General features: G+C 65.1%; 3 protein-coding genes across 3 annotated transcripts; all 3 read right to left on the reverse strand.

Annotated features, from left to right (window-relative positions):
* Positions 1-28: 28 nt before the first annotated feature.
* MNEG_4052 (hypothetical protein) lies at positions 29-205 on the reverse strand (the record flags this gene model as incomplete). Its single annotated transcript, XM_014047469.1, has 1 exon — positions 29-205. A coding segment is annotated over one exon (177 nt), but the record flags the coding sequence as incomplete, so codon positions are not given.
* Positions 206-453: 248 nt separating this feature from the next.
* MNEG_4053 (hypothetical protein) lies at positions 454-648 on the reverse strand (the record flags this gene model as incomplete). Its single annotated transcript, XM_014047470.1, has 1 exon — positions 454-648. A coding segment is annotated over one exon (195 nt), but the record flags the coding sequence as incomplete, so codon positions are not given.
* A 1,666-nt stretch (positions 649-2,314) lies between these two features.
* MNEG_4054 (putative Protein strawberry notch) lies at positions 2,315-12,929 on the reverse strand (the record flags this gene model as incomplete). Its single annotated transcript, XM_014047471.1, has 29 exons — positions 2,315-3,774; positions 3,989-4,165; positions 4,457-4,580; positions 4,750-4,866; positions 5,101-5,215; positions 5,453-5,513; positions 5,680-5,725; positions 5,945-6,280; positions 6,611-6,817; positions 6,974-7,033; positions 7,202-7,335; positions 7,815-7,907; positions 8,109-8,154; positions 8,282-8,320; positions 8,488-8,558; positions 8,715-8,898; positions 9,154-9,324; positions 9,515-9,596; positions 9,838-9,915; positions 10,096-10,190; positions 10,386-10,508; positions 10,705-10,768; positions 10,946-10,999; positions 11,352-11,448; positions 11,667-11,734; positions 11,912-11,972; positions 12,155-12,242; positions 12,468-12,555; positions 12,766-12,929. 29 exons carry the CDS (start codon positions 12,927-12,929, stop codon positions 2,315-2,317), a joined length of 4,503 nt encoding a protein of 1,500 aa, XP_013902925.1.
* Positions 12,930-13,317: the final 388 nt, after the last annotated feature.

Consider the following 13,317-nt stretch of genomic DNA (forward strand, 5'->3'; position numbering starts at 1 on the left):
CCCGCCGCGCCCCTCGCGCGCCGCCGACGCCCCCGACCCCGCCGCCGCCCCCGACCCCGCCCACTCCGCCCACGTTCATGACCTCCCTCTCCCCCTCAGCCCTGTCGCGTGCCAGGCGGGCCTCAAAGCGGTCCCTGCTGGCGCTCAGCTTGGAATAGCGGCGGTCGACGCCTGTCTGCAGCCGCATCAGCTCGGGAACGCGCTCCTGCGGACGGTGGGGGTGTTGTGTGGTGAGGAGTGTGCGTGCGTATCTGTATGCAGGAGGGCGCTGCTCTTGGCGGCTGATTGGGCGGCTCTGGGAAGGCCCTTCAGTTGGAGGAGCATCACGTGCTTTGGACGGGACATGATCAGGGTTTGGGTCGGGTTTAATTGGGGGTTTGGCTGGGAATCAGGAGGGTGGCTTGGTTACTGCAACCGGCGGACGCTTGAGGGTTTGCGAAGGCGGCGTTTGACCATGCGACCGGGCGGCCCCAAATCCCTCGTCCAGCTGGGTGCAAAACCAGAGTCCCAGTCGGCGGCGCTCGCCTCGACCACGCGCAGCAGCTCCCTCCACGCGTCCACGGGGTGCAGCACGTCCCCAATGATGCGGTCACGCAGCTCGCCACGCGCCTCCTCCAGGGCGCCAAAGGTCGCGTCGTCGCCGCCGACCTTTTGAGGAGGGTGTTATACATGGGGCTGGTGGTCGTGTGTCGGAAGGGCGGGGCTGGGCTTCCCGGGTAGTGGGACTAGCTGGGGGGTTGGCGTCGATGTTGGATGGGTGCTGGGGCTGAGGCGGCTTGGGAGAGGGTCGAGATGAAGACAGGCCGCGAAGGGAAAGGGCTGTGCGCTGCAAGTGTGTTGGCACTCGAAAAATTATACCTGACAGCCTCCTGGAAGCCGACCCGTGTGCACAAGGGCGGATGGGCAGGCACCGCGAGGCACATAGTGAGGCGCCGCCCACCGTGTGGCCGTGCTCGTGTGAGACAGGCGCGCGGACGGGCTCTGCGAGGCCGCCCCTTCAGGGGAAGGAGGGAGAGGTGTGGCCCCGTGGAGGGTTGGGAGGGGGCAGCGGTGGCTTCTTGAACAAGGCCCCGCGCGTCACCCGCCGTCGACGTCGCCGCCCAGGCAGTTGGCATGACGTTGTCGTGGAAACTCTCCCAATTACCCGTGGGGCGTTGCTGAGTGGTCAGGAGGCGGTCCTAGGTTCTGAGGCGACGTGACAGGCGCCCCGAGGGCCTCTCATGCAAGGGCCTGCAGGCATCGACCCGTTGGGCCCACTCACTCGACGCTTGTCCAGACGCGCGGCAGCGGCGCGCGCAGCACCGGTTCTAGCGTGCGGAGGAAATGCTCTGTGGCGTGTTCAAACTTGAGCGTCTGTGTCGTTGGGTGCAAACGGGGGTCGCACGTGTGGGGCCGTCGGTGCTACGTGTTCGCACAGTGACGGCGCTGTCACAGTGACGCGGCAGGCGGCACGGGCAGGCACTGGCGCCCCAATAGCCAGCTTACCGAAGCCTGGAAGCTCGATAGCTCGCGATCGAAAACCCGCGCCTCCTCGCGCATTTTGAGGACGCGCAGGGAGCCCGAGGCCCTCTCGGCCTCGGACGTTGCGGTGGAGTACATTTTGGGTGCAAAATTGAGGATGTGGTTGCAGGAATGGATCATTTATGCCGCTTTTAGGTTATACAAGATATGTCTTGACACTGGATCGGCCAGCGTCCCACAAGGGTGACGCATGATGACGACAGACCAGCATCGTGCTGTGCTGGCAAGATGTTGAAAGCACATTGTTGACGCAAAGAGGTGCAGCTGAGATCTGGTCATATTTGCGTTACTCTGCAGCGGACTTGGCTGCCGGCGGTGTTGTGCACAGCATGGGTCTCCTCGGTTCGCTGCTGGATGCACTGATGTGACTGCCTGCGGGGAAGGGGGGGGTGCAGACCGCTGCATTTTGCAGAGGGCAACCAAAACATGTGTCGATGAGGTGCCAACTCATGACGGTGCGTTTTCAAGCCAAAAGCTTACACAGCATGTAGGTGATGCGCCTGAGAGACACCGGACGGTGAGCATGAGCACAACAGGTGTTGCAGCGGAGTTGATCTGCCGCGATGAGTGAGATCCGGCGGTGCTGGCCGCGATTTCAGCGGCGACGGAGGAGGGTCGACTTTCTGATTGTACAGTGCTGCGAGCGAAATGGGCGCCCAGTTGTCTACAACCTCTGTAATCTAAGCACATGCTGCTGCAAAAGAATTGCCCTAGAATGTAAAAAACACTGTCTCTGTGTTGCGCAAACCGTTATGCTGCTGACTACCCCGTCGCAGGCGCTGCACCTTTGCTGTCAGCCACTGCCGTTGACCAGCCACTCCACCGCCCGGTCAACGCTCCCGCTCGTCGCCCACAGCGCGCGCCGCGCCTCCGCCTCCGCAAACCCCATGCCAAGCAGCGCGCGGACGCCCTCCGCTGAGCAAGCACCGCCGCCTGGGCCATTGGCTTTGGGCGTGCCGCTGGCGCCTTTCCCACACAACGCACCGCCGCCTGCAAGGAGTCCGCCGCCGCCGCCGCCGTTGGCAGCTTTCAAAGGGGCGACGCCGCTGCCGTGTCCCAGGGCGCCCGCCACCCGCTGCTTCTTATTAGGCACCACGCCGCTGACGCAGTTAGCCGCTGCAGGCGCGGCGTGGGCGTGCGACGTGACCTCCGAATCCGCCGCCGCAGCGCCCTTGCGTTGCGCGCCGCCGCGGCCGCCCTGCCCTGCTCCGCCGTCGCCGCTGCCCAAGTCAACCCCTGACGAGTCGTCGATCTCGATGACGGACGCCGGCCGCTTCTGGCCCTGCTGCTGCTTCTGCAACGCTTGCCGCTTGGGCGCCTGCTGCTGCTTCGCAGCCAGGGGGCCCGCGGGCGCCGCCTTCTTATGCTGCGGCGCAAAACTCAACTGCTGCTGCCCTGCCGCCGCCACCGCTGCCGCCCGCTTCCGGCCCGCGCCCGCGCCAACCTTGGCGGCGCCGACGACAGCGGCTGGGGCCGCCCTGAGTGCCGCCTTCGGCGCGAGCGCGGCCGCCGCCGCCGCGTCCTGCTGCTGCGTCGCGGAGGCCCCCGTCTTGCCCACCGTCTGGAAGAAGTCGTGAATCGTCTTCGGCGCCCGCAGCGCCTTGGCGACAGATTTCGGGTCCACAGGGGTCGGCGGCTCGATCCGCGCGACCTGCAGCTGCGCCGCGCCGTTGGACAGCGCCTGGAGGTGCGGCTTGGCGCCGCCGAGCGCGCCCGCGCCCATGCCGCCCAGCGCAAAGGCGCCGCCGAACGCACCGGCTGCGAGGGCCGCGAGCTGCTGCGCGGCTTCCGCCTGGAGGGAGGAGAGGAGGGCCTTCACATCTGGCAGCAGCTGGGCCGGGTAGCGCACCCCGACAAGGTAGCTGCCCGCAGGGACAGCCGCCACCGCTGCCGCTGCCGCCGCCGCCGACGCCACACCAGCGCCACCAGTATCCCCATCGCCGCCGCCGCCACCGCCGTTCGCTAGCTCTGCTGCCCGCTGCTGCTCCTGGGCGTGTGGGTCCCCCTGCTGCTGTTTCTGCTCCTGCTGCTGCTCCTTCTCCTGCTCCTGCTGCTGCCGTCCCTCGCCACTGCCGCCACTGCCGCCACTCCCGCCACTGCCGCCACCGCCGGTGCCGCTGGCGACGCGCGGCCCGAGCGCCACGCGCACGACCCTCATGGCCCGGTCCGCCTTTGGCAGCTCCGCCCCCCGCTTCTCCAGCAGCGCCTCCAGCACACCCCACACGCGCACCACAGAGCCCGTCAGCAGGGTGACTGGGACCGGGTGGAGGATTATGGCGGCAGGGACAGTGTGGGTGAGGCAATGAGTGGGATGTCAGGTGTGGTGATGGGTCAGGTGCGAGGGTGGGAGGATGATAGAGAGTGGGACTGCAGCTTCCCAGTGTTGCTTGTGGTGCTGCGCCCCTGCCTGTTCTGAAGGTTGCAGTAACCCATCCCGGTTTCTCTCAATGCCAGGCGCCTCACTCACCCTCGATCTGCCGCCTGCCAACCTGGCAGGCCGCCCCCTGCCCACACATCGCGCCGTGCATGCACGCCGACATGCTGCTGCCGTACGCGGCCTCCCACTCTGCCGCCGCCTGCTCTGGCGACATGCGGGTGTATTTGGTGTCCAGCTCAGAGCGCTCCATGTCAAAGATTGAGTCGCCTGTTATGGAAGAGGGTGTGGTCAGGGGAGTAGGGTCAGGGTGAGAGTTGGGTGAATTGTGAGGGAAGCGAGGTGACAAGAGATGAGGGCTGGGTGTTTCGAAAAATTGCTTTGAATGTGCTGGGTTGTGCCTTTGCCTTTTCCTGGTCAGCAGATGCGGCGCCATCCCGACAGAGGGCAAGACAAGTGCAGATGTCGAGCCTACAAGCCAGCTTTGACATGCACAGTCGTAAACAAATGGCCTGCGCCATCACCAGGTACGAGTACCAATTCCCGGTCCCCTGCGCCCACCTGTGTTTGGCCGCACGAGGCTGTAGACGTTCTTGTGCCCCGGCTTCTGGATGGCGAGCAGCACCATGTGCGACCCAAACATCGGACGCCGGCTGCGCCTGAAGCCGCTGTCGTCGCCAGGCACCTGCGATGAAAGCACCGACGCACGTCCCTGGGACCCATGCACTTCCAGACTCACGTGCTGGAGGTCTATTTGACGTATCCCTTGATGCCACACAGGGCACCCAAGTTTCATCAGGGCGGCGCCGGCAGCGCTTGTGCATTGTGAGGTGTTTTTGTAATCGCGCTCTCACCTTTTCGTGCTCCAGCCGCCGCAGGGCCTCCGGGAAGGGCACGCCGCGGTCCACCAGCAGCGTGTGCACCAGGGTGCGCTGCGCCGACGTGGAGGCACCGGGCTCGGACCAGAGAACCTGGGAAGGGGCGGGGCAGGCAGAGCCGGGCTTGTCAGAGGGATCTCCACAAGGCGCGAGCATGGGTAGGTGAGCAGGCGCCGCCAACCAGCGAGGCGCCTGTCACACACTCCACCAAACTCACAACGCAGGGCGTTCCCACTCTTGGATAGCAAGAGAATAGCCAACAGCGTTTGGCGCCGCAGCCCGTGCGCGGTCGGCGCCGGAGCCGCTGTGGGGCCGGCGGCCCCTCACCTTGGGCTGGCCCTTGACCGTGATGCTGCTGCCGCTGAGGTCCGACACGCCCTCAGAAAACCGTCCCTCCGCCTTGGCCGCCGCAATCTCGGCAGCCAGCGTGGCGGCAAAGTAGCTGCGCGAGACGAGGGAGCAGGGATATGCATGCGCTTTGCGCGTTAATTGGGGGCTGGCGAGCATTCAGGGCTAGGGAACAGGTTTGCTACCAAGTAGCATAGCGGCCTCTTGTTTGAAAAGCGGGGCAGCTGCATGACGAAGGAGCCGTTCTCATGCTGAGGTTTAGCCCATGCGCGCCATGAGTGCAGGGCAGTGTCACGAGGGGCATCCAGAATTCAAGCCCAGACCCCCCCACCTGAACAGGAGGTTCTGCTTCGCCAGGGGCAGCCCGAGCAGCCGGTTGAGGAACCGCCGCACTGCGAGCAGAGCGCGTCGCGTCCAGGCGGCGGGGCCGTCAGATGCCGGGGCCTGCACGAGTACTGAAGCGCTGCAGCGATAGGCAACTTTCAAAACACAAGAATGCGCATCCGTCGCCACAAACCTCATGCCAGGCGCCAATCCCTTTGGACATGGCCTACTCACCGTCCCCGAGGTCCTTGTTGCTGCTGCTTGCCCCGACCACCCGCTCCTGCAATAGTTTGGAGGGGCGGTGGGTGCGGCAGCGGCAGCTGTAAAGGCAGGGGCTGCAGGAAAGCTTGAAAGACCTGCACCTTCAACCCTGGGCTTCATCAGGGCTGCATTGATGAAGCTGAAAGGATAGAAAAAGGGACTGGCTGTCAGCCCGTCCCCGGCTTTCCCAAAGCACTGCGGCATCGAGGGCAGCCGGCCCGCGCGACGAGCCGCGCACCTCTGCAACCGTGTCGCTGCGCGGCGCCCCCAGGCCGATGCCCATGATGTCGCAGCAGTCCCTGAAGTCCGCGTGCAGCCGCGACACACCCAGCGCCTGCTGCAGCAGACGGTCCGGCTGCGACCCGCCTGCCGCTGCTGCTGCTGCTGCTGCTGCTGCTGCTGCTGCTTCGCCCGCCTCCGACGGCGCCGCTGGGCCCGCCTCCACGCCTGCATCTTGCGAGACGGCCGGCGGCGCCGCGCGGCGCAGCAGGGGGCCGTAGCGGGCGCGCAGCTCCTCCGGGCAGTCGCGGAGGAGGGCGGCCAGGGATACGCCGCTGGGCAGCGAGGTCGACTCCTGGGGGCAGGCGGCGGGCCGGTGGCGGCACAGGGGTTCAGAATGGTGGTTCAGCGCCGGGGGGCTCGCAGACAACGGGGAGCGCACAGAGCTGGCAACAGCTTCCCCTGAGCCTCAGATCATCGCAATCACAGCAGCTGACCCTGGGCATTGGCTTACCCTGGACCGCTGGCACCAGCAACCCCAGGCGGTGCCCTTAGGGCAAGACTTGTGGGCCCCTAGACTGGAAGACCCAACATGCATGCAGCTGGGCGCCCGCAAATTCCTCTGCACCCCAATCCTTCATCCCGCCACCCGCACATAAGGCCCCTGCCAGCCGCCCCTCCTGACCTGCACTATGTGGTCGTACATACGCCTCAGGCTCTTGCGCCCCCAGGGGCTGTCAAAGTTCTGCTCCGACAGGTCGATCCCGCTGGCCGCGCGCCGGTCGCCGCGCGTGAGCGCGCCCAGCGACTGCAGGCGGCGCGCCACGGCGGCGGCGAAGCGCTTCTCGCCGCCGACGGCGGTGGTGACCAGCTTGTACATGGGGGCCGTCACCTGGTGACGGGGAGGGTGCGGGCGTGAGTGGATCGAATGTCTAGTGAAAAATCAAGCTCTTGTGCTGCGACGCGGCCCGTGCGAGCGTTGGCCGGGCGGGGAAACGCATGCTCGCCGACGAAAGCGACCCTCGCGTCACGCGCCCCCCCAACGCACCTGGTTGCTGCGGTGGGAGCGTCCGAGCTGCTGGATAGACTTGTCCGCGCTCCACGGCAGCTGGCGAGGAACGGACCGTTGCATAGGCGAGGGTACTCAAAGGATTGCGATTCCTAGGTGCGACGCTGAAGGTGCGCCGCTCTACACCCCCCAAAAAAACTTTAATCCTGCCATGGTAAAGCACCCATGTGCTCGCCCGCTCCAGCACACCCAATCTGAGCCCCCCACCTCGATTGTGAGGTGCACGCGCCGCCGTTGGTTCTGGGCCTGCCTGCTGGCGTGCAGGCTGATGCCTGTCGACGCTGCGTCGCTGATGATGGCCACCAGCTTCTTGCCCGCCATGAACTGGGCGCACTCCTTGACTGTGGTTATGCGCGTATGAAGAGGAGGCACGACATGGTCAGCATGTGTTGACCGCGTCATACGCATCTGAAGCATTTGGCTGTCTGGGAATTGCTTTCGTGCACCTTTCCATACGAACATATCTGAATGTGTAAAGTTTGATTGGCAAATGGGGGGCGGATGCCTAGAGGTGCGCCCCAGCGCATTCACTGCTGGTTCCAGCCGCCCCAAAGTGTTGCGATGAAACCAACCCCCCCGCACCCAGTGGAAGGCGTGCCAGGCACGTTCTCGCCACCACCCCCCAGTGGCCCTGAAAAGTCTGGACCCCAATGGATGTGCTTCTGCACCCCCAACCCACGCACCAACAAGCGCCAAGCAAATGCATCCATCAACTTCCGTCCTCGAGTCCCCGTCCTGTCAAGTGCCCCAACCGCCTCCAAAGGATTCACGAGCCCACCACAACGCCCCCGTGTCCTGGGCGGCCCATCAACCGCCTCACCGTTGAGGGAGTCCATCTCGCTGCTGTCAGGCTTGGCCCGCAGCTCATACCGCGCCCGCCCCGCGCAGTCCCGCACCACGCGCCCCTTGCGCCCTGCGTACACGGGCAGGTCCATTCAAGGCGCCCACCCAGATGACTCAGATGCAGGGCGGCACAAGGCCAAAGAGGTGCTTTCCATGGCAAGGACGTCAGAAATTGGGCTGGGGAAAACGGGCGCTCATCCTGTCGACCGTGAGCGCTACAGTGGACAGCACTGCCGCGACGCAAGCTTGGCCTTTGCATTTGCGGCCGCACCTGTCATTTCCGCCACCGAGTCGGGGCCGCCCAGCTCGTCAATCAGCTGGGGAACGGGAAGGGGGCAACAACAGCTGAGATTGTGAGCGGCCCTACTGCAAAGGCGTGCTGCCCAGCAAGCTTTGGATGCCACATGCAGCTGCAGCGCTGCCAGCCCCCATCGTGCGGCTCACCTGGTCCAGGAAATTGGGCGGCAGCTGCAGGCTGTTCAGCTGCGGCAGAGAGGGGCGGGAGGATGCAACAGACTTCGATGATGGACACCTGTGGTTGACCATCACAGAACGGGATCTTGCGCTTCATTGTAGCGCCGTGAGCCTAAACACCCCCCCTGCCACCCCCGCCCCACACCTAGCACCCAGGGGCACACCCCGGCACCCACCTGCTGCAGCAGCTCCTCCTTCAGAGCCAGGCACTCCGCCACAGGCTGGGGCTTCAGGCCCGCCGCAAGGCCTGCGGTTGCGATGCAGCAACGAAGCACCGCGACGAGGGCGCTTGCATGGCAAAGGCGTATGCTGGCAGCACTCACAGGGCTCCTCAGGTCGGAAGCTTGAAAGCGCTGCACTGCAGCGTCTTTGCTGCAAAAAATGGCCAGGCTGCGCCACTCACCTTCGCTGGTCACCTCGCGCTGCACCGGGAAGTGGGTCTCTATGAAGCGCGCCACCAGCTCCCGTGTCGTCGCAACAAACCCCGCCACAGGGCCCGGCTCCAGGCCGGCCGCGTCTGCCGCCGCCTCGCCGGTGGACTGCAGGCCGATGACGACGCAGCGCCCCGCCAGCAGCGCCGCCTTGGCCTGGGCCGGGGTTGCAGAGGGCGCCGGGCGTACGTTCTTAGAGGCGAAGGCCTTGACGCGCAGCTCGGGTGCGCTGGCTAGCGGCGTGTGGAGAGTTCAAGGCGGGCCCAGACAAGCGTCATACGGCAGAGGAGCGCCCCTTGAGAGCCCAAAAGGAGCCGCTCTGCATCCGCGCCCAAACCGCCCCTCCAAACGGCCCCGTAAGCGCTTGCACATCAACTCCGGTTTCGCGCTCCGCGCCTCTCCTGTCCCCACCTCCTCGACCACTGTTGGGACCTTCATCGAGACGCACAGGCTCTTGAAGAAGCGCTGGTGCGCCCCCCAGAAGGGCTTCCACGCGTCGTTCCGCCGCAGCTGCGCGGGCGCGCCGGCGCTGGCGGGCGCACCCGTCAGCTCCAGCGCCCGCTCCAGACCCAGCCGCAGGGCCTGCGCAGGTTGGGGGCGCGGGGGCCGGCGAGGATTACCACAGTGGAAAACGACATCGGATGAACGCATCAAGCGCGTCGAGTGGGGATTCAGAAAGGTCCGCGGAGGGCAGCTTTGCCCCTGCATCGTGATGGCGCAGGCATGCGAACCCGCCCCGCGCCCCTCCTTCTTCCGGGCCCGACAGGCGCACCATCCAGAGCTCTGTTGCTTCGTCATACATGGCGGCCTGGCGAGGGGTCAGGGGGGCCTCCAGCTCAAGAAACTCGGCATCCCTGTCAGTAGATAGAGAGTGTGTGTGTTGATGTGTGTGTGTGTGTGCGTGTGTGTGTGCGCGTGCGTTTGTGTGTGTTATTTTGAAGTGAGGACGCAGGCGTTGTTACTTCAGGTCACACAGGCGAGGTTGGTGGGCACGTGATTGCTGGGCGCCTAGGTGGAGCGCATGTGAGGCTGGCGCGACCCCCCTGTCAGCGCCTGGCACTGGGGAGGCGGCACGCCTGCTCCAGCCTGCCGCACCTGAATGACAGGCCGCGCGCCACGTACTTGCCGGCCGCCTTCATCTCCATCGCCAGCATCTCCAGGAACGACACACCCCTGGGAGTGGCAACGCGCAAGGGGGGGCCGGGTGAGGTGATGGCCCTCGCGCAACCTAGCGCCAGCGCCTCACCAGTGCAGATTCAAGGCCCGGCCAGTGCCACCCTCTCCCGCCCAGCCCCTGCCCGCACACTCCTGCGGAGCAATGGCACCGCCAAGTGGACACCCCCAGGCCCCCACCTCTTCTTCATGCTGTCCAAGAAGGCCTCGAAGTCAGAGAATGCGGTGCCAGGGCCCCACATGTGCATGCGGGTCATGTAGGCTGTGTTGCCCACCTGCAGAAGAGGGAGGAGCAGCAGGAGCGTCAGTTGCACGGGCAAAACCGTTCCAAATTCTGCGGATCCCTTGGGACGGGCTTTCTGGGCCTAGATGAAAACGGGCGGCGACAGCTGTCTGCAGAGGAGGTCGCGCTGCCAGCAGCTGCAAAGGGGGCTCAAAAACTACGGAGCCCGGCGCGTGCGCGCCCCCACCTCGCTGACACCCGTGGCGCTGCAGTAGAGGACGCGCGCCCTGGGCAGGCGGCGCTGCAGCTCGATGACGGCGGCCGCCACCTTGGTGCTCTGGGCCTCCTTGCCCGGCACAAAATTCTTGGCCTGTGGGGTGGGAGGTGGAACATGATGGGTTGGAAAGTGCTTCATGGACGGAGGAGTGGTGGAGGAGCGTTGGTGACGCAACTTTGGTGTTGGGCGACGCCAATGGATGGGGACGAGGCGGAGCCGCAAGACAATCAACGCAAGGAATCAGAAGGCTCGAAGATAGCACCGCTGTGCGCCGCTCCCTGGCGCGCACCTTGTGGCACTCATCGAACACCAGGAGGCCGTCAAAGCTGTCGCCCTTGAGCCACTCGATCACCCTGCATGACGTGGGGCCAAAGTGAGGACGGCCGGGAGCCGGCGGCTGGACAGTCGCAGGCGGGCATGTCCTGGAAGCATGCAAGCGTGTGAAGCGGCTGGCCGGGTCCAAATGCGCGGCAGCGTTGGTGAGCGGCGTCGTCCACTCCGACGGCCCGACACAAATCCAAGGCACCCACTGGTCGAGCCGGCTGCGTCCGCCCTTGCCGCAGCTGACCAGCGTCGAGTAGGTGCTGCCAGGCACCAGAGGACGCGAAGAAGAGGGGCAATTGCGGAGGATTGAAAGTTGGATTCAAATGAGGATTGTCACAGCGTCCCGCAACCGCCCGCGTTTGGAGCCACCAAGGCTCATGGCATTGGTCGTTGAAGATTTGTATTGTTTGGCTACCGTCCGCACCAGAAGCCTCGACCCAACCCCGGAGCAACCCAAGGGCCCCAGAACAGCACCGTGCCCGCGCCAGCTGCCACGCACGCCGGCTGCCGTGCCGGCCGCAGCGGCGCCACCTTGCGGCCGGCCACGGTCTCCCAACCGCGCAGCGTCGCCCCCCGCCCCCCGCGGCACCCGCCCCGTCACTCGTCACTCACATGAACAGCACCCCCTCCTGCAGGTCCTTGGCCAGCCCCAGGGCGCGCGTCTCCTTGTCCAGCGTCTGCAAGTTGTTGATTACTGGGATGTGGCAGCCTGGGCAGACAAGATGCACGGGATGCAGAAAGGAGCGCTGGGCTTAAGTTATGTCATTGGGACCATGTACGGTTGGCCATTTGCCAGGCCGTTGTCATGGAGCGCTGACGGGTATCACCGCCCTCCGCGCTGCAGGCCGCCGCCTTCTTCTAACATTCAACTCGCAAAGCGGCCCCTGGCAAGTCGGTTCCGTGAGCCCATGTCCCCGCATCACCCACCCAGGTCCCGCAGGTCGCGCGTGGCGTCCTGATGCAGGTCGCTGGACGTGCTCAGCCACACAGCGCGCCTGCGGGCGATTCGAAAGGGTCCGGGATGCGAATCGGCATAAAACCAGAGGGGCCTGGCTGCAAGGGGTGCACATCAGGCCGCGCCGCGCAATCGCTGGCAGAGGGCGGAGCAAGCGCTGCTGCAACACAAGCCCTACACCACTGTTGTTGCCGTGGCGCGGCGCCCCCGCACGCACCTGCGCCCGCGCGCATAGTTGTCCAGGATGCAGCCGGAGATTTGGCGCCCCTTGCCCACGCCTAAGGGAGGGCGAGGAAAGACAAAGCACACAAGTCCACTTGAGCATTCAACAGCCACCACAGGCTGGCAAGCCAAAGCAACCCCTTGGGAGGCAACATGGGGACGCATGGGCACCCGCGCCGGAGCGTTCGCATGCGAGCACGCATGCATGGGGTCGGGCATGGCCACGGCCATAACGCACCGGCGCCGTCGCCGATGAAGAAGCCGGCCCGCTCCCCTGATGGCAGCAGCTCCTGGTGGCGCGCACACGCGTACAGGATGCCCTCCAGCTGGCGGTGTGCATGAGGCGTGCATTTTCAGGCGGCCTCAGCGCGACGCTTCATGATTAGCTTTGGGAGCCGGGATGAGGTCGCTGACTGGCCATGCTGCGCTGAGGGGCCATGCTGAGTGCCCCGCATGCCCGCGATGGGCGATTCGACTGCATGCCCATGTGGCTCTGGCGCTGCAGCCGCTGCAGCCAGGGGACGGCACGCTGCCCAGCAAAAGCGCCGCACCTGCAGCTGGCTGAGCTTGCCGCCAGTGATGAGCTCGGGCGGCAGCGCGTCAAACAGAGGGTAGTCGGTCGGCGGCAGCGGGATGGCGCTGCGGGGTGCGCATGTCGCACGTGAGGGGCGGAGCAGCATGAGCTTCACGCACAAAAAATATCGCGCACAAATGCACCACGGATGGAATCGTTTGGCAACAAGCTCATAGGGAAAGGAGGAGGCTGTGCCGGGTTGCCACCCAGGACGCGCGTACGTCCGTGGCGCGCACGCTTTGCAGCGCTTTGAATGATGGCCGCCGCGCATTCACCTGAGACTGCTGGCCTCGGCAATGTCGCCCGGGTGTGGCTTACTGCCCTCGCGTGTAACACAGCTGCGATACTCGGCAAACACCTGCTGCACGCGCTCTCCGCCCTCCACATCATCATCTGTGCCGCGTCCAGGGACCCCGGCCACCACATCCTCTAACGACATGTTAACTGTAAACAATAGACGATCAGACCATGCTGGAGTTCCAGAAATGATCAACAAGATCACTGCGATCGTAGTTCACACCTGGTGACGGAGGGCTTGAAAGCTGATTAGCAAAGGCGCAAACAAATAAGGGTGAGGTATCGTGAATGGCAAAGCCACATGAGGGGCAGCGCAGGCAGACTGGCAGGCGCCGTTTCGAAATCTTTTGGCGGCAGTGCTCTGCTGCAATGGAACTGCGTGGACACTGTGAGAGTCGCTTGTGGAGCAACGCAAGGGTACCCCTATCTACAACCCCGTATAGGTTGAGTCGCCTGTATGAATGCGATTGTACGGTCTGTGGACCCCCCAGAAGCAGCAGCAGCACTTGTGGCGACAACTTTGGCACCCA

The sequence above is a fragment of the Monoraphidium neglectum genome (assembly GCF_000611645.1).
Source record: "Monoraphidium neglectum strain SAG 48.87 unplaced genomic scaffold scaffold00542, whole genome shotgun sequence".
In the NCBI taxonomy this organism is placed as follows: domain Eukaryota; kingdom Viridiplantae; phylum Chlorophyta; class Chlorophyceae; order Sphaeropleales; family Selenastraceae; genus Monoraphidium; species Monoraphidium neglectum.